The sequence below is a fragment of the Taudactylus pleione genome, unplaced genomic scaffold (assembly GCF_031769625.1).
Source record: "Taudactylus pleione unplaced genomic scaffold, aTauple2 ptg000572l, whole genome shotgun sequence".
NCBI classification, from domain to species: Eukaryota; Metazoa; Chordata; class Amphibia; order Anura; family Myobatrachidae; genus Taudactylus; species Taudactylus pleione.
In genome coordinates, this window is record NW_028284974.1 from 1513770 (window position 1) to 1534933 (window position 21164).

The window sequence follows — 21164 nt, forward strand, 5'->3', positions numbered from 1 at the left end:
GCTTTAGGGGGGGCCCTATGTAAATTTTTTTAAAACTTTTAACCCGGTTTTTAACAGATACAACACAAGCAGTCTACACATAGCTCACTGATATGTGCAGGCTGCTTGCTCGGGAGAGTTTTGCAGAGAGAAGACACTGCAATCTCGGGTGAGTCATCTCCTGCAAAACCTGCTACTCGGGGGAGAAATCTCGTTCTGCTTCACCATCGGCCATCTCACTCTCAGCTAAACTCTCTTCTTTGTAAATTTGAGATTCTCAGGAGCTTCAAATCACCCGAGTTTAGGTGAAGCTAATCGAGTTGCAAAAAAAACAAAGTCTCCCAGACTCGATTCTTAGTACATTTACCCCTTAGACTCATCGAAGAACCCTTTCCTACTACTACTACAGACTATAGACCACATGTGTATTCACTGTATGACCCTTCAGAGTTTATTCAATACTATTGGTTGTAATCTACTGAGTAATGTAATCTGTGATGATATTTAATGAATGGTTATTGTTGTAAACAGAATGTTGTTATTATACAATGTACAATTGATTGCTTACTAAAGAAACATGAAATATAGGGCCTCATTTACTAATGAGTGATAAATTTAACTGTGTATGATAAATGGTGCTCCAGCCAATCAGCTCCCAACTTTCAACTGTTAGAAAAATGACAGTTGGGAGCTGATTGGCTGGAGCACCATTTATCATACACACTGACATTTATCACTCGTATTGGTGATAAAACTCATTAATAAATGAGGCCCATAAAACGGCATGTTTGAGTTGTACTTACTTTTAGGAGGCCGGAGGACATCGGTATCAGGACATGTGGAGATAAAATAATTCCAGGTGGACAGTTTTACATTGCAAAATATTAGCTAAACTATTAACTGTATAGAGAGTGTCTTTACAAAATACCCTACTGAGTGTAATTTATATTGAAAACTTAGAGATAGGGCATTCGTAGGCTAGCCCTAAAATACAAATGCACTAAAAAAATAGAAATACCACACAGCGCGCACAGCTCCATCTCCCGACCACGTGATCCGCGTCTTTACATTAATAGTTTTACTATAGTAAATTCAGACGCAACCATCCTCTTATTTCCGGACAAATCTCGGCTACATCACGCTCAACACAGGGTATTCTCACAGTAGTTCTGCTGTTATTGCGATGTCTGCAGCGCCGGTTCTCATGGCACCTGCAGACGCTACTTGTCCTCGTGTCTCCTCAATGTTGCGATCATACAATACAACACTCGTATACTTCGTGTTGTGATTGTTATTTTTCAGGAGATGTCCTCTGATCGGGAGATGGAGCGATAGGATTGGGGTTTCTATAGTAATGGGGGCAGGTTTTTGAAGCCCAGCACACGAGATTATGGACTTTTAGGAGTGATTATGTATATAGATCAGATGTGCTGGGGCCAATCAGGGCTTAGTCAGGGGGATATATGCCGAGAATTGGAGTCTGGACATTCACACTTGGAGCTGACCTTGAGAAAGACCCGAGGGAGGTCGGAACGCTTGGGTGCTCATAGGACTGTATCGCCGCTGAAGGTGGTAGACGTGGACGAAGCCGGCATATGTGGAGGAGAGTTGAGACCAGGAGGACCCGTTGCTGCAGCCAGGGATTTTCTCTTGAGAACACACGCTCATAGGAATTGACCGTTGCCAGTTCTCTTCTACAGCCGGTAATTACCCACTTGTCTCAACCGTATATGGATACAGATTAAGATGTGGATGTCTGCCTTTTTATTGTGATTCTTTTTTTAATGTGACATTTTTAGTTTTTACTGTAATAAATGTGTCGTGTATCATTAAACCGCTTTACAATATGTACCAAATTTCTTTTGTTTTCTCCGGTTATGCCAAATACCGTTGAGGTGTTTTATACACCCTAACTATGAGGTTGAGAATATTATACATGGGACCGAAGGAATTCCTACACCTACTGAGACATAACAAGTGCTGGTGGAGTGGTATTCTGTGTATTGTATGTTACATAGCCCTAAAATACAGCCTAGGTCAGGGGTTCCCAACCACGGTCCTCAAGGCACACTAACAGTCCAGGTTTCGAGGACAGCCATACTTGAGCACAGGTGTCTTAATTAGTACCTCAGTTATTTTGATTTAACCATCTGTGCTGAGGCATGGATATCACTAAAACCTGGACTGTTGAGGACCGAGGTTGGGAATCACTGGCCTAGGTGGAGGCACAGAAATTATAACAGGAGAAATTAGCAACATAGAGACCTCCTATAGAGCCAAAGAGAGGAAGGGTTACAAAGGGAAGAGATATAAAGGAAGAAAGGGGCTGGGTACAGATTCTTTGGGGTTGCTCATGGGAAAGGGCAGAGGAGGGGAGTTGGTGTAGAGAAAGAGAACTTGGACAAGTAGGGGTCAGTCTTGAGAGTGTTGTGGAGGGACTTGTAGGTGACAAAGGACTCCATTTACTAAGGGGTCTATTTACTAAGCAGTGTTAGGAGACAGAGTGAAAAGTGATAAGGTGCTAGCCAATCAGCTCCCAACTGCCATCTCACAGGCTGTGTTTGAAAAATGACAGTTGGGAGCTGATTGGCTGGTACCTTAACACTTTTCACTCTGTCTCCTAACACTGCTTAGTAAATAGACCCCTTAGAGTCTTGAAGTAGGACTGTTCAGAAAGTGAGGCAGAGCTGTCGGAAGTAAGAATACATTTAGAATTGAGGAAGTCAGTGAGGGAACACAATATCCTCCTGAGGCACCCAGTGAGAACATACAGTATGTGGAGATGACCGGTTAGAGTAGAGTAAATACATGTACGTGTTTTGTAATGAAGCTGTTTTGGTTTATATTATCTTTGATTTTTCACTACTGCAGGGTGGGGGGAGGGAGGGGTGGTAAGGAATCTGGAGGTGAGGGGGTAATGCCTGATCACCCATCTGGTAGCCTCCTCTGAGTATCCATGTGTCCAGGAGAGGGTGCAGTGGTATTATTGGACCCTCCCTTGGTTTTTGCCATTTGCTCGGAATGATGTGTTCCACACTATTGTAAACCAAATCTAATCACCCATTGGATACAGGAAGCTAATGAAAAATTTCAGTTGACCCTCTATAGTTAGAAATGATTGGGTTTTGCACTACTGTTCCCAGAATGATAGGTTAAAGCTAATAAAAAATGAGGATATGCAGCGCTAATAGTGAAAATGTACACAATTTATTATTTATTATGCTAAAACACTGTATTGCAATATGATACAATAAGACATGAATAATAAAATATGTATCTTCAAAAGGTCACTTGTGACATGAAAAATAAAATATATAAATGAAACCACAAAATGTTAGATCTCATGCCTGATGAATAATAAACCCTGTTGGCACTGATTGCTGCAGCAATAATATGAAAAATGGACACTGATGGAAATTTCATTCAAAAGGGAGTGAAGTATAGTTTGTAAAATCCAATAGTGGAGCGATGGTTTTACCAGCTTAGATGAATGAGGATCCTGAAATTAGTGATGACATCACAATAAGCGAACTTCCAGCGCAAAGGATATTGCCTCTGAACAGTCAGCGCTGGAACCAGGAAATGAGTCCCAAATCCAATTCAGTGCTCAAATGAGAATCTTTGTAGGTGTCCAAATAGTGAGTGCTGTTAACCAGGGAAAGCCACCAACGCGTTTCGCTACCCACAGACAGCTTTTTCAAGGTGTCTACATGGCTGTCATACAGCCCTTATTGCACAGCCTTTAATTAAACCAAGCGATCATCAGGTGACTTCGATCTTAATCATCAGATACATACATAAAAAACTCAATCATATAAATACAGACAATAGGAGGCAGACATAAAAATAAATTCCAAATATATAAGAGAAAAGGTTAAAAATGACCTTACTTACGGCGTAAGTTATGAGTCCGACTATTGCTAAGAGGAACCCACCGCAAGTATATTCTGTATAACTAATCTATTATTTGTCAGCAGGAATCACATGACCGGATTTTTTGTGAAACGCAGCGTCGTCATGTGCTGCATTCCAACCCTCCAGCCAGGTCTATTGATCTATTAAGTTTCTCTCTAAGCCACGTGTGTTTATTCTGCTGGAAAGCAGCGTCCTCATGCGCCGCGTTCCAAATCACGACCAAGTCTATTGGTACATTGTTCTTTAACCCCCTGGATAGCGTGTTGTTAATACATATAAGTGGAATAATACCGGACCTTGTGTCCATGGAAATCAACAAACCATTGGTGAATAGCGCATATAAACATAGATTATGCCATTTGTTAGCAAAGCTAAAAATTATTATTATTAACATATTAATTATATAGAATAAACAATATAAAAATAATCTGCTTTGAATATGTAAATTGAGGCATATAACAACCAAACAAGAGCTATCTGTGACTAGATGTACAGTACATGGCAAATAAGCAATAAATGTTTAGTAATACATAAATATTCCAAAATAAGAATATATCAATAGATGAATATCCCTCTATAGGGGATAGAAAAAGAGTCTGGCTAGACTATATCATGTTGAATGAATACTAAAATAAATATAAATATACACTAAAAAACGAATAAATAAATAACTACCAAACATAAAAGAGAAACCATATATACACACATACGATACATAATTAGATTCATTTACTATTTCTCCAAATCTAATGAAACATAATAGATCTTTAGTTGGGGAACCCCCTATTTAGTAAATTGGAACCAAGAGGCATGAAATATTAAAAGGATGTACAAGAAAAGATATATAAAGAAATGGTATAAATTGACAACTGGCCAAAACTCAATAACCCTAATTTATAATATAACATTTAATTCTAGGGCTTAATTTAATCCACTAGGGAATAAGGAATTGAGTTGACATGTGCAATAAATCTCCTGTTGACACAATTTTCTAAATCTGTCACCCCCTCATATAGTTGGGGGGATAAATTGTAAACCAATGATTGTTAAAGAGCTTGGGTCATTATCATGTTTGTCCATAAAGTGTTTAGGAATACCGTGATTAAATTTTTTATTTAAAATGTTTCTGCGGTGTTCCATATATTGCACCTTAAGGGGTCTAGTTTTTTGACCCACATATTTAAGATGACAACCACATTGGAGGAGATAGATCACCCAACTTGTATTGCAGTTTATAAAATTGGTGATTCTTTTCTCATGTCCTGTCATAGTAACTACAGATACAGTTCTGTTAATCACATATTTACAGGTTGTACATCTTGGACCCCCACACCTAAAAAACCCATTGGTTCTTGGAGCTAACCAAGTAGTCCCAAACTTATCTAAAACCTTAATTTCAGAGTCAGGTTTCATAAAACTTGGGGCAAGAATGGTTTTTAAAGACCGATTTTTCCTAAATATAAATTCAGGGTTGGTAGGAAGATATTAAGGATAGGATCTACTTTCAATATATGGTAATTGGATTTGATAATTTGTTTGATTGAATTCGATTGGTTGTTATATTTACAAATAAAAGCCAACTCTCGTCTTTTTGTTATTATGCAAAGTCTCCTTTTTAGATTGTAATAGAGAATCTCTATCAATCTCTAATACTTCCTTAAATGCCCTCTCTAAAATATGTTTAGTAAATCCTCTACTCATGAAGGACTCCAACATCCTAGTAGATTGTTCTTGGAATCCTTCTTCTGTCGAGCAATTTCTCCTAATCCTAAGAAGCTGTCCTTTGGGGATGTTGGTCCTCCATGGCATATAGTGGGCCCTGCGAAAATGTAGGTACGCATCCGTACCAACATCTTTGATATAATTGGAAGTATTAATTTTATCACCAGAGATCTCTAGGGTCACATCCAGAAAGTTTATCGTACTTCTATTATAAACATGAGTGAAAATCAAATTAAAAGTGTTAGTGTTGAGAAAATGCACAAAATCAGAAGCTGTGATAGAATCCCCTTCCCAAATCATAAATAGATCATCTATGTAATGGCCATAGAGAACCAGGCGGTCGCCGAGTCCACCGCCCCACACGAGCTGGTCCTCGACATGGCGTAACTCGGCATGAACCTGGTTCCCATGGCCGTTCCCATAGTTTGTAGATAAAAAGTGTTAGAAAAAAAGAAAATAATTGTGAGTGAGAATAAAATAAATGGAATCCAATAAGAATTGTCTGTGTCTGTCAGTGGGTGCTACCATTATGTAGCAATAATTATTTTGGGGTGAGCGTTTGGGAGTGGGGCCCCCAGGGGGGGTCTGACTGGACCTTTCTCATGGCATCACCACTTAATTCACATAGAGTACTTTTATCACTTCTCTATTTGTTTGTATATTATTTATGTCAATTTAATTCTTTCTAATTTCACTAACATTGATTTATTCTTACACATCTTTTCTTTACACTTCACTATCACCTTTTTCCCTTTTTCGTGTGATGCCCTGGGGATGGCCCTTGGCTGGAATTTTTTTGGGGTGCCTTGCTTCTCAGACGTGAACCCCTTAATGTTAGGGACGCCAGTATAGAGGAGCCTTGACGATTGGCCTGGCGCTTATTCATATATTTGCAAATGTATGTAACTAATACCTCTGAATCTCTATTATCATGTAGGATTTAAGTATTGTTTTTGCTGCAGTGTGCTGGGGGGCAAATCTCTTTTTTCTGTCAGTAAGATCACCATCTCTATTGAGAATATCACGTATAACCTGGACACTCAATTGGTGGGCAATGTTGGTGTACAGGCTTTGTACATCCATAGTAAGGAAAGCATAGGAAGGTTTCCATTTGACATCTTGAATTAGTTGTAAAAAGTGAGTGGTATCACGTATATGTGACCTTAACTGAGAGACATGTGGCTGTAGGTAGGAATCCACATAAGCCGAGAGAGAAGAAGTAAGAGTTAACACCCGAAATTATGGGACGACCAGTAGGTGAGGTGAGGGACTTGTGAATCTTAGGTAAGTGGTAATAATAGGAACAGTAGAAAAAGAAGGCAAAAGGAAACGATATTCATCTCTGGATATGACCCCATCATTCAATGCTTGCATAAGCATAATCTAAAGTTCAGCCAGAAAGGAAATAGTTGGATCTTTTGTGACAACTGTATAGAATTGAACATCCTCAAGCTGTCTGAGTGCCTCCCTGATGTAATCTGCCTTTTCTTGCAAAACCAAACCTCCACCCTTATCCGCTTCTTTGATAATGATAGTGGTATCTTGTGTCAAGTTCCTAAGGGCCCTCTTTTCACCTCTATTTAGATTTCCATACTTTCCGGTATTGGTGGACTGAGATGAGCACAAATTCCTAAAACCGTCTAGGGTAGTTTTGTAAAAAGTTTCAATACTGCTGCTCTTAAAACTTATAGGAAAAAAATCAGATCTCAATTTGCAACTGCTCTTATCAACATTGAAGATTTTTTGGGTTTTGGAAATATTGTTATCAAGATCAAGATCACCTTCCTGTTGTAGTTCTTCTAAAATGTTCAATATTGGGTCATCATCTGCATCCAAAAGAACCGGAAAGGAGGAATCGTCATTAGCTGTAAGAACTTTTTTTGCAAAAAATCTCTTTCTACAGAGGGTTCGAATGAAGCAGTTTAAGTCAACATATAGATGAAATATATTTGGTGGAGCTGAAGGTGCAAATTTAAGACCTTTCCCAAGGAGGGATAGTTAATCTTTGGACAATACTTTCGAAGGCAGGTTAAAGATAGTTTTATTAGTACTAATTTGATGTTTATCTCTTAGTTTCTTAAATTTCTCCTTTTTCCCAGCTCTTCTCCCTCTATACTTGGATCTCTGCTTCTTTTGGTTGTGGGAGTGAATTGTTTGGTATTCCAAACCAATTCCCGATGGTGTGGGGGTGATCTCCCTAAAAAAACCTCCGGTCTATCTTCTCTAGTTTCTATAAAACGGGCAGATTTAAATTTCGGACGTGCTCCGAGAGCCCTATTCTCTTTAGATGGAGGAGGTGAAAGATAAGAATCTGCTTTTCCATTACCACTACTGTAGCCCCTCTCTCTGTATTTTTGTCGATCAGAGAGGACTCTCTGTCTCGTCAACTGTTGCCCATAATGAGGCCGCTGAGTGGAATGAAAATCAGGATGATCATTCCGATCTTTTGTAGAATGATGTTGAGAATATTTAGATGATTTAGGGAATTTGTTCTTTCCTTTATCTTTATATGACCTAACTTGTCCTTTAGTGTAATTGTCTAAATCTCTTTGATATGTCTTACATTTAATATCTGTAATGGATTGTTCAAACTTGAGTATCCTTTCAGTGATCTTACGATCATATTCACCATATTCTGATGAGGCACTCATTGGTTCTAGTTTCTGTTTAGTTTCTTCAATCTCCTTAACAACCTGTTCAATCTTATTATTTCTATATTTTATAACCAATTTAATAAGTAACATAGAACAGTTATCAAGAATATTCTCCAATTCATTTTGAAACCCAGATTGATCAGGAAAAATGGAGGGTTTAAATATCCGTAGTCCCCTAAGGATCATCTTCTTATCTAAATAATTCTGTAAATTTGTACTGTCTGACCAGTTCTCAGTTTCCAAATTTAGCAATTCTTCTAATTTGAAAAATTCTTCTTTTATAGTGTCTTCCTTATTACACATTTTTTCATTCACTGTATTATCCCAATTGGATATATATGTCTGCCTCCTATTGGGTCTATTTTCAAAATTGGAAAAGCAACTCATGACTGCAGCCCAGTGGACTATGGGCCTGATTCAGACCCGGTTGCGAGCGCTGTGCGCTCGCAACTGGGTCGATGGTGGGCCAGTGCGCATGCGCACGATGGAGCTGGCTCCGTCATGCACATGCGCGAGACCCGGATAGTGACGGGCACTCCGTCGCTCCGGGTCTCGCAACAAAGGGGGCGTGCTGTCGATGTTAAGTGACAGCACGCCCCCTTTGGTGGGCGGGCCGGGGGAGTGGTTGCCCAAATGGAGGTGTTCCCATGTGAACGCCTCCGTTTGGGGGCGGCCCCACTGACATCATGAGTGATGTCAGTGGGAGAGATTTCGGCTCTGTTAGAGCCGAAATCTCTCTTGGGCTTGCGGCAACGAGACCCTACCACAAGGGTCTCGTCGCAAGCCCGATGGTCGCGATGGTCTTGACCATTGCGACCATCTTCCTGTTCGCTCGCTATAGCTGTGGGTGGTCACCCACAGCTATGTGAGCGGCCAGGAGACCATTCTAAAAAAAAAAAAAGACCGGCCCTGATTCAGAGCGAGTGCTCTGTCAGAGCGACCGGCTCTGAATCAGGACCTATGTATGGATGAGGGCAGCACAGACGGTGTAATGGTTAGCATTACTGCCTCACAGCACTGAGGTCGTGGGTTCAACACCCACTACGGTCCTACCTTTGTGGAGTTTGTATATTCTCCCTGTGCTTGCGTGGGTTTCCTCCGGGTGCTCTGGTTTCCTCCCACACTCCAAAAATATACTGGTAGGTTAATTGACTCCTAACAAAATTACCCCTAGTGTGTATGTGTGTGAGCATGTGATATGGAATATAGATTGTAAGCTCCACTGGGGCAGGGACGGATGTGAATGGCCAAATATTCTCTGTAAAGCGCTGCAGAATATGTGTGCGCTATATAAATAACTGGTAATAAATAAAATAAAATGAGGGATAACTATAAAGATTTATAGTGTAAAGGGCGCTGTCATGAGTGATTTTCCTATCAGCTGGGGATATGTTAAAGCTGCATAATATGGCACAAACTAACATAATACTGTAAAGGAGGGCTTTTAAACATGCCGTGAGATACTGGTGCATACTCCTAGGTTGCACAGGTCTCGCTATCATAGCATCCTACATCCTGTTCTAATGTAGTGTTATGAATGACTGCAGCTTTGGTTACGCTCGTGCATGCTCTGCAGTTTCCTATCTGGCTCTCACATCTTCCCTACAGTAATCTGTACCCTGAGTGTGCACACGGTAAGAGCAATCAATGGGCGGGAGAATCATAAGCAATTATTAAAAGTGATTTTTCTTTTCTTTTCCTGTAATTCTGTTTCAGTGATTTATTTTCTTTCCCCATCAGCTATTTCTGTTGTGTTTTTTTTTTTTTTAATCAATGCAACCTAATCCTAATTACATTGAAGGGGAAATCTACATCATTCAATACAAACCAATACCAGCTCAACACATGATGGAAGCTTGAAGAAAGTGGTTCGTCAGAGCAGCTGGTGCCAAAGGGAACTATCCCGAAGGTCGTGTCTCATTTTCTGCAGGTAACAACATGTATGTTGTAAATTAAACAAGCAAAGTCCATTATAAAGGTGATGTGATGGTTAGCTTGCCTCTTTAGAAAAATCTTCCACTTTCTTTAGAGCTTTTATGTTTCTACTCCTGCGCTTTTGTCAGATGTTCAATTTGCAGGAAAAAGTCGTAAAGAGGTGAATGTTGAATTGTTTTCCCTATTTAACTAGAGCTTGCTGACCTTTACAGCTGCTGACTGGCACTGGGGAGAGCTGTGAGGAGCTGTTAAGCCTCTCACTACATGGGTTTCCAGTAATGCTACCTAATAAATGTCTTTCTTCATCTGTTGTGCATATTGGGTACTTATTGCCTCAGGCTTGTCCAGGGTCGGACTGGCCCACAGGGGTACAGGGGAAACCCCCGGTGGGCCCCACTGTCTGAGGGCCCACCCCTCCTCTAGGAAACAGGTTACAGCCTGTGCTTTTGAATCATACATTATGCATATATTACATTATACTGCACAGGACTATGGTGTATTTCCTACAATGCATTGCTGTTATTAATCTGGTACATTATCATGCATGATCTAGCAGTATGTTATATATATTTTTTTTTTAAAGGGGCCCAGACCATGCTCTCTATAATGGTTAGCAATGCCTCTGTGGAGTCTGGCCACACCCCCTCTGAAGGCTGGCCACACCCCTAAGTATGGGCCCCTATCACTGCATTCCCCCAGTGGGCCCTTCATGCCCCAGTCCGACACTGGGCTTGTCCAACTTGTGAGGCAGGTAAGGTTATATAAACCTAGTAACGGCTGATGTGTGCCCAGTGTATGTGATCATTAACCATAACAATATAAACACTTCAAACTTATCTAATAATAAAGACACGGAGACAGTAATGGATTTAAAACAGGTCGGCTATTTATTTAAGAAAGTTTATTTATTTATTTAAATATTTTAAATATTGTATGGTGGCTGGAAGGACGGCACTTACACAGAGCAGCCCAACAATGCTAACTCAACAAAACACAGCATTGCGGGCGGAGTCCGCCCTATGGATGTCAAAACCTGCACATGAGTATTAATCATAGACGTTCTACCAAACACAATACCATCCTTAGATGGCTGTACTGCCCCCATAGAGGTGGTACAGTACTTCTCAACACTTAATAGAAGGTAAGCACACCCAATGCACACACACTACACCCGGGCTGATGATAAGCTGTACTTCTTGCCAAAGCAAGGATCTACCTCAGAGAACCGCAGCCGGCCACCATACACACTAGACCACCTGACCTCTACCATCAAACAAACTTCCCACAAACAAGACCAAACCAGCCTCCGTCAAATGCACCCCATCAGGCCTATAAAGATGTTTATCACGAAACCTAATTAAAGGATGTTGGATCACAAAACCTCCCTGTGACAGCAGAAACTTCCCTACAGCAGCATTGATCTTCTTACGATCCTCGTCCAAAGCTTTAGGAGAACGAGCGCCACGCCACTGCAGCCTAGGGATGATGCAGGACCAAATCACCTTACAGAAAGGCCAAGCACCCATAATGAGGAGGAGGTCTGACACTATGTCAAGCCTTAAATCAAGGGCAATCCTGGAACCAATGTCGTTCCCACCAAGATGTATTACCAGCACTTTGGGGACACCAAATTGCCGTACTGCAACTATCAATCTGGGCTTAAGAGACTCCCAACGTAAACCCCTAAAACCTAACCAGCGAATCCTCGCGGACTCAGGCCGTAACAGTTGGTCCCTGGCATGGGAGGCCCTAGCAGCCCAAAACACAAATGAGTGGCCCACGATCCAAACATCCCTAACATCAAATATCGGACCTATAATGGGTAAGGAAGGGATGTAAAAAAAAAATTAGTAAATTAAAATAGAGTAACAGGAGAGAGACAGACAGGGACGTAAAACAAATATTTTAGCAGCCGTGAGAAACTGATTATAACTAGATTGTAAACTAAGCACAATTAATGTTTAGTTTGAATAGACTAATCAAAATAACAAACTTTAACTTAAATTTACATGAACTAATTTTATAACCATTTTAATTTTGGCTGCCTAATAAAACATTGAACAAACAAAGTTTAAATTTAAGTTTTGAATCTAAATTAGCATTGGACAACAATAGTGAACAATAGGGGAAAACCAGGGAGGGAAGGGTATGGGGGGGGGGGTTGGGTGGAAACAGGAAAAAACAAAACAACTCGACGAGAGGTAAACCAAAAACCTGCTGAGGGACTGTATGTTTGTCCGAATTAGTCCGTCTAGCCAGGTAAACTAAAATCCCTCAAGACCCCCACTTGTTTAAAACAACAAGTGGCAAGTATTACCCGAGTAGGATGGACAGGGGAGTCAAAACAAGACAAACGTAATGAACACGAAGAACAAAATGAACGAACACATGAGACATAGGCAGACATAACATCAACAGAAAACGCAACAGCAATTTAGTCAGTGGCCACCGGCCTAACGTAACGCTTATAGAAAGCTGATTTCCAAAGCCCCAGAACCGACAAGCCAGCCGCGGCGGCCGAAGTAGCTGCGCCAATTCTAAATGAATGGGTACCGAAATCCCCAGGGGAGAGGCCAATGTGAAGCAAACAGCGTCTACAAATGAATTGGAACTGATATTTAGTAAGAGGCGAACCGTCAGCATGAAGCAACCATGCGCCGCCAACTACAGGCTGTAATGCCATGAAAAGCTTAGCCAGATGTACCGGGCAAACATGGTCATCCACGCAGGCCCTTAGGGAGACCCAACGGCCGTGACCCATTTGATAAGTTTTAGATCGCCGTATTTTGCACAACAAAGCCCCCTCCCCAATACTGATATCGGAACGGGACATGGGCGAAACCGCTAATCTAGAAGGGGCAACTAGTTCTGAAATATGGAAGGCACCATGAAATGCCATCGAAAATGCTAAACAAAAAAGATTAGCCTCAAAAGGAGAAATCACCACATGAGGAACCGCAGCTAGAAACTTAATCAATAGGGAAATATCAATCGGTCTTCGCTTATCGACTGGCCGAGGTGAGGCACGAGCCCAACCCTTAAGGGCCTTGATAACTGCAAAACTCTTCGTAAGGTCTGTGCACCCTTTCAGTCTTGAAAAGAAAGAAATGCCAGCCAGCATGCGCGAAACTACCGCGCGGTACCGACCAGAGACATACATGCTCCAAACAAAAGAAAGCATTGAGCAATGCGTGCTCTCCCCTTGGCTTCCGCGATGATGTAGGTAGCTTTCCCATTAGGATCAAGCCTTCTGATAGGCCCGCAACGTAGTTGGGGCAAGGGATTGCTCCGCTAGACCCTCCATGCCGGCTCGATGACCTGCCAAACATAGGGGGGCAAGGCTCACCAACTAAACAAGCCTCCGGAGCAAGCGACCTAAACCGATCCCACTGAAAACGGGAGAGCGCGTCAGCAATGTTATTGTCCGAGCCTGAAATGTGAATTGCCTTGAACAAGATGTTACATTGTAAACAACGCAGCACTAGCTGCGCGAGCAAGTGCAAAGCCGGCAAGGAAGAGGTGCGTTGTCCATTAACAGCGTGAACAACGCCTAGGTTGTCGCATCTAAAAACAATATTCCTATCGCGCAACTCAGGAGCCCAAAGTTCCAGCGCCACCATAATGGGAAACAATTCCAGGAGGATTAGGTCTTTAGTTAAACCCCTGGAAAACCACTCCGCAGGCCAGGGGGCAGCGCACCATGACCCTCGGAGGTAACACCCAAAATCCGACGAGCCGGCCGCGTCAGTGAACAACTGCAACTGATAGCTGGAAACAGGAGGAGGCAGTCACAAGAGAACACCATTAAAGTCGGCTAAAAACAAGAGCCAAATAGCTAGATCCCTTTTTATTTCGGCAGAGAGCCGAATAAAATGGTGTGCCCGGCGAACACTTGCGGTGGCTCGCTGTAGTTTCCTAGAAAATACCCTACCCATGGGGATCACCCGGCACGAGAAATTGAGCAAACCCAGGAGAGACTGCGCTTGCCGCAATGTCACCTTACCCGCAGCCAGCCAACCCTGAATGGCATGTTTTAATTTGAGAATTTTCTCAGCTGGAAGCCTGCAGCAGCCATCCAAGGTATCAATTTCGATGCCCAGATAGGACAGCCGGGAGACCGGGCCCAAGGTTTTATCGCTGGCAATAGGAACTCCAAAAAAGGAAAAAAGTGCCTGAATGGACTCTAACAAAAAACGGCAACGGGGGGAATCAGCAGGGCAGACGCACAGAAAGTCGTCCAGGTAATGGGCCACGCCCTGCCCACCGGTACCAGCCTCGACGCACCAATGCAGAAAGGTGCTGAACCTTTCGAAATAGGCACAGGACACGGAACACCCCATAGGCAAGCACTTGTCTATGTAGTATCCGTCGTCCAAACGAAAACCCATGTACCTGAACAAGTCCGGGTGCAGGGGCAACAAGCGAAAAGCCGATTCCACATCCACCTTTCCCATCAATGCGCCAGTCAAAAGACTGATAAGAAACCGAGCAAAGCTCCTGCGGAATGGCGTCATTAACTGATCGGCCAGATGGGAAAGATAGATGCTGAATGAGCCTAAAAGCACCGGGCGTCTTCTTAGGGACCACCCCTACGGGGGACAACACCAAGTCCGCTATAGGTGGCACGAGAAAAGGACCAATGATGCGACCAAGCCACACCTCCTTAAGGACTTTGGGCCTGATTCAGATCCACTCGCGAGCGGCTGTCCGCTCGCAAGTGGATCGATGGTCTGCACTGAGCATGCGCACGACGGAGGGAGCTCCGTCGTGCGCATGCGCCAGACACGACGAGCGAAGGACTTTCCTTCGCTCGTTGTGTCCGATCAAAGGGGGCGTGCTGTCAATGTTGATTGACAGCACGCCCCCTTTGGTGGGCGTGCCGGGGGCGTGCCTCCCTGACGGGGGCGTTCCCACTGGAACGCCTCCCATCAGAAGCCGGCCCACTGACATCACTAGTGATGTCAGTGGGAGTGATTTTGGCTCTGATAGAGCCAAAATCACTCCGGAGCTTGCGGAGGCTCCGGCTCGCAATTTCGATGGTCACGACCATCGTGGCCATCAAAATGCACGCTCGTATAGCCTGTGGGTGGTGACCCACAGCTATACGAGCATGCAGGAGAACGCTCCATGAAAATGGAGCCCGGCCCTCATTCAGAGCGTGCGCTCTGCTCAGAGCGTACGGCTCTGAATGAGGGCCTTTGTCCCTAACGATGTGCGGCAGCTCTATTGCAGATCGAAGGTTCCGTGGAGAACCCGCAGGCACCACTGAAGCTACCGGCAAACGAAAACCAAACTTAAAACCTTCACTTAAAAACTGCGCCGCAACTGTGTCAGGGTACCAAGCGAGCCATTTTGCCATGGCATCAAGGTTAACAGGGGAGAAAGCTTTAACTAGCAGGCCCGGGGCCGGCAGGGTTTCTGGGAGCTGGGGAAGCAATAGGTTTTGAGCAGCCAGAAGCTGGGTGGGCATCGCCGCAAACGAACACTGACCAAACGAACACTGCATTCAGTTAAATGCGAAGCACTTACCCTTACTATGGTTGGATGGGCCCGACCGGCTAGCGCTGAATTTTCTTCATTGGCCAACTGCAGCCGGGGAAGATTTGGGTCCCTGTGTGACGTCGAGCCAGACCTCGACATCCTTGCACCCAAAATCAATAATGTGCAGCTGGTCCTGCTTACGACGACATTCTTCGTCGTAAACGCGCCAAGCAGCCCCTCGGCCGGACCTCTGCATATTATGAATAAGGTGAAAGTACCGAATGATATTGGGGTGTTCTGCAGGGCGGGTTTCCAAATAGCATGCCGAGAAGACGAATATCCCAGCCTGCCAATTAGAATGAGTCTGTAAAGCTTCCAAACCAATACCGCCCTTACGCTTAGCGGCTCGCAACTCCTTGCGCATGTTATCTGTAAGGGAGAATACATCCACATAACGACCCTTCCTTATCCTGTCTTTAACGCACGGGTGGAGGCCCCGCAGAACCGCGGTGTTTGCGCAATGGACCACCCCGGCATCAGCACTGTCCGCGGGCACCTTGTCATCACGCGGGGCGTGGCGCTTATGTCGAGGCTTATGCAAGCGCCTGTCAGCCTCAATCCTAGCAAACTTAGCTGCACGCTTGCGCACCTTGCGAGCTTTCTGGGAGGGGCTATTGTCACTGGCGTCGTCAGAGGTAGAATAATTTACGTCGCTAAACGTAGAATAGGAACTAGATGAACACTCACCAACCGTCCCCGCTGTGGGATCAGCACGGCTACCGGATTGATGAGAACCAGAAGCCGCCTCGTCACCAGCATCCCAGGAGGGGTCCATGGAACCTGCAAGAGATGTAGAAAGGCCGTCCGGGGCCAGGGAAAGTTCTGGGACCCCAACTGCCAGAGGCCCACCAGGAGGACCCGCCCCTGAAACGCTGTCAGGCATGCGGATATCTGAAGCGTAATTTCTCCGCGACGCATCTTGCGACGTGGATGCAGCAGCGGGGGGCGCAACCGGGGTGCTTGGCCCTGCTTGCACAGTAGTAGGCAGCAAGGCCGCAAACATTGGAGCCGAGGTGGTGGCCATACTAACAAAAAGCCCCATCATAGCAGTGGGGTCAAATGCATGCTGGCCAGCTGATAGCAAAGGGGAGGGAGCCACCATGCCAGCAACAGGCAGAGTGCCAGGGACAGTGGCAGACATAGAGGGCCCATCAAGCATAGCAGCAGCCCCAGGCATTACATGTGGGGCTGCAGCATTAGCAAACATAAGCCCCGCCAAGTCCCAACTTGGCGGCCGCTAACAGAGGAGGCAGCGTCATCCGCGCTACCTCCGCTAGCAGCCTGGGAACGTCCGGCAGCACGGGGGGAGACCACACGTGAGGAGGCACTGCTCCTACTCCCAGAGCGCCGGGTCCGGCGCAGGGTAACACGCGCACTGTGGGCGCGGCTAAGTGAGCCCCGCAATGCCCGCCGTCCGGCGGGAGCAGACGCAGGGTCAGGCGCAGGGACACAGGGAGAGAAGAGCAGATAGATGAGATATAGAGAGAGGGACAGAGACAGAATTAGAGGAAAATGGAAATAAAGACTTTAGCAAGGTGAAAGTGGAAAAGATTAAAAGTATGTTTGTGCACACAGTACCTGACCCAAACGATACAGGAAAGAGGCCACCGGCTTGTAAGCCTGGCCTTAAATAAGCTCTGTCCCACTCCTCCCACTAAGGATTTAATAGGCTGGCACCCAACCCCATGATCACTACCCCAGGCCAAAGCCCAGATTTAAGACACTCCTGTCTTATTCAAGCCCTGCGTTATTCTTGTCTGAGTAACACCCAGCGAGGCTTACATGCAGGATGTGGCACAAAGGGGGCAATTATTATTATATTTTATTTACAAAGCACCCAAATAGCACTGTACATTGTTGGGAACATGATGCAAAAGTGAAGATAAAAGAGAAGATAAAGATAATTATTTAAAACAATCTTATAATTTGCACTTGATACCTAAGATCGTATGGCAATTGTAGCTGCTGGTGTGGACATACAGTATATTCATGCAGACATACAGTGCATCGGTTCGGGGGAACAGTTGGTTGATAATTACAGACCCAAAAATAATCCCGGTCTCTGGGTAACTGGTGATTACTACACACACTTGATAACCACAGGCAGCTGGTGATTACAGGCGCAGGGCTACTTCCTGGGAGTACATATGGGATGCCGTTCCTGCCCGGTGCCTAAACCTAACCTCCCCATCCCGCACCCTAAGGCAAACCCTCCTCCCTTAGTGCCTAACTCTCCCCCTAGTGCCTAACCCTAAACCATAACCCTCCCCCTAACCCCAGTACTTACCTTTGGGATCCCAGTGGGTGGGATGCCAGCGCCAGTATTCTGACTAGTGTCGGGATTTCGGCATCTGCATTGTGACCGCCGGAATCCCAGCGATCAGGATATTGACCACATCCCATTTCCTGGCTCTGGGCAGCAGGTGATCACAGACACAGGGCTAATTCCTGACTCTGGGCAGCAGGTAATCACAGGCACAGGGCTAGTTGTTGTCTCTGGGCATCAGGTGATCAAAGGCACAGGGCTAGTTCCTAGTTCTGGGCAGCTGGTATTCACAGGCACAGGGCTAGGTTCCTAGCTCTGGATATCTGGTGATCAGATGCACAGTGCTAATTCCTGGCTCTGGGCAACTGGAGATCACAAGCACAGGACTATTTCCTGGCTCTCGGCAACTGGTAATCACAGGCACAAGGCTAGGTTCCTAGCTCTGGATGTCTGGTGATCAGATGCACAGTGCTAATTCCTGGCTCTGGGCAGCTGGAGATCACATGCACAGGGCTAGTTCCTGGCGCTGGGCAGCTGGTAAACACAGACTCAGGGATAGTTCCTAGCTCTGGGCAGCTGGTAAACACAGACTCAGGGATAGTTCCTAGCTCTGGGCAGCAGGTGATCACAGGCTCAGGGCTAGGTTCCTGGCTCTGGATGTCTATTGATCAGATGCAGAGAGCTAGTACCTGGCTCTGGGCAGCAGGTGATCACATGCACAGGGCTAGTTCCTGGAGCTGGGCAGCTGGTAATCAAAGGCATAGGTCTAGTTCCTGGCTGTAGACGTCTGGTGATCAGAGGCACAGGTCTAGTTCCTGGCTGTAGACATCTGGTGATTAGAGGCACAGGTCTAGATCCTGGCTGCAGACGTTTGGTGATCAGAGGCACTGGTCTAGATCCTGGCTGCAGACGTCTGGTGATCACAGGCACTGGTCTAGATCCTGGCTGCAGACGTCTGGTGATCAGAGGCACAGGTCTAGTTACTGGCTGCAGACATCTGGTGATCAGAGGCACAGGTCTAGATCCTGGCTGCAGACGTCTGGTGATCACAGGAACTGGTCTAGTTTCTGGCTGCAGACGTGTGATGATCACAGGCACAGGTCTAGTTACTGGTTGCAGATGTCTAGTGATCACAGGCACTGGTCTAGTCACTGGTTGCAGACATCTGGTGATCACAGGCACTGGTCTAGTTACTGGTTGCAGATGTCTAGTGATCACAGGCACTGGTCTCTTTCCTGAACGGGCGGGACCCTGAGAAGGAGCAGCCATACCCTCTCTATTGACACCTAACTGCAGAGCAGCGTCTACAGAGGGAACAGTTTTCACTATGGACTCCCCATGCCCACACATACTAAGCCGCGCCACCCTCACTAAAGTATAAACACCCAAAATTTGTCATGGCACCCGTACTGGTACTGCAATTTATCAGATGAGTGACGGAACCCATATAAGTGACTTATTTGAACATAATCCAACTTTTTTATACTGGTGTGTTTGGAACATAAGCACATAGGCTGATAGCAGCCATTTTCAATGCATCAACACACATGCTCGAAAATAATCTGTTCAATTCTGTTTGGGTGATCTCATTTTGGCGCACATACTTTGCCAATGTACCGCGATCAGTGCTGATATGGCATCATCTGAGCCCCTCCTGATTTCCCATTAGAACAAATATTAGGCACAGTTCTGGATTACCAACAGAGAAACCAGGGAGGTCAGCACCACACATTTTTTGCGGATATTTTCGGAGGAATATGCTGTAAATATTTATTGATAAATAGGCCCCATAGCCACACCACCAACATCTGACTGGCCTAGGGGTGTGAGAAGTGTGCAGGCTGCAATAAATGACTCGGGGAGATAAATATTAGAGAGAGATAACATACCAACAAATCAGCTTCTAATTTTTTTGGCACATGCTGTAAAATGACAGTTAGAAGCTGATTTCTCTCACATTTCTGCAAGATTTGATAAATATCCACCCTCTGAGCCATTGCTAGCACATGTGGGAGAAGCTGAATGGAAGGAGCAGGGAGGAGGAACAAGAAGGTCCCAGGCGGCACTAGTGGTATGGTAGCGGGGTAGCAGACGTTCTTTTGCAGATCCTGCTGCAACCTGCAGGTTCCAAACTTTGATATCACAGGGAAATGAGTAGCATTGGGGATGCATAATGTCAACTGGGGGAACTACAGTGTGGCATAATGATACCTAGGATCACTGTGTGGCATAATGTGATCTAGAAGGACTGTGGCATAATGAGAACTGGGGGCACTACAGTGTGGAATAATGTGATCTAGGAGCACTACAGTGTGGCATAATGTGAACTAGAAGGGCTGTGGCATAATGTGAACTGGGGCACTACATTGTGACATAATTGCATATTATACTTTTTCTTTATAACATTACCAGTAGTATATAATTTGGGCACATCTAAATTTGGCCCTGAATAGGTACATATGTAGGACATCACAAAATGACACAGACAGGAAACACTCACACAGAAGCTAAACATCTAGAGACACAAGTCCTGGAGACACAATAACTGGCAGTACATACAGCATCATTGCCATGTGCCCTTTTATGTGCACTTTATCAGATATTCCGTTGCTGAACGCACAATTAGATTTGAAACGATCTCCTGGTAAGTGGAAAAATTGTGGTAGGAGGCCTGCGCTAGGGGAAAAATGCTCTATTTATAGGTAACATCTGTTTCCCTTCAACAGAGTAAAAATTGTGTTTTAATATTTCTTTAACCTTGTTTTAGTCTGACATAAATTTGATTATTAAACTATATAGGCTTTGTGTGGGATAAAACACATAAAATAAAACAAGTAGGTTTTTCTGTATAACAGTGAATCATGAGAACCCAGTTAAAGGAGTTATAATATGCAGCACATTTTGCCCATCCTCGGTACATGTTCAGTCTTCGGTGTGGCACAAATGCATTCTATCATGATCAGGAGTATTTTCTACTGTAAGAGGACTTTGGTTTACCGGAAACATGTGCCCTCCTGCAGCTTGCACTGAATACATTGGGTCCAATGATTGCTCCAACATTGTGTGTACTCAACTAAGTATGTATATTTCTGTGGTCGCATCACCTCTATATATTCATGTGGTTTCTTAGCCGTCATCATCACCATTGCAGC

At 44.6% G+C, this 21164-nt stretch overlaps 1 protein-coding gene across 1 annotated transcript; it reads right to left on the minus strand.

Moving 5' to 3' along the window:
• Positions 1-11452: 11452 nt before the first annotated feature.
• LOC148481610 (uncharacterized) lies at positions 11453-14719 on the minus strand. The gene is made up of 2 exons (XM_088453159.1): positions 14584-14719; positions 11453-12018 (listed from the first exon to the last, which is right to left on the minus strand). Exons 1-2 carry the CDS (start codon positions 14717-14719, stop codon positions 11453-11455), a joined length of 702 nt encoding a protein of 233 aa, XP_088309285.1.
• Between the last annotated feature and the right edge of the window lie 6445 nt (positions 14720-21164).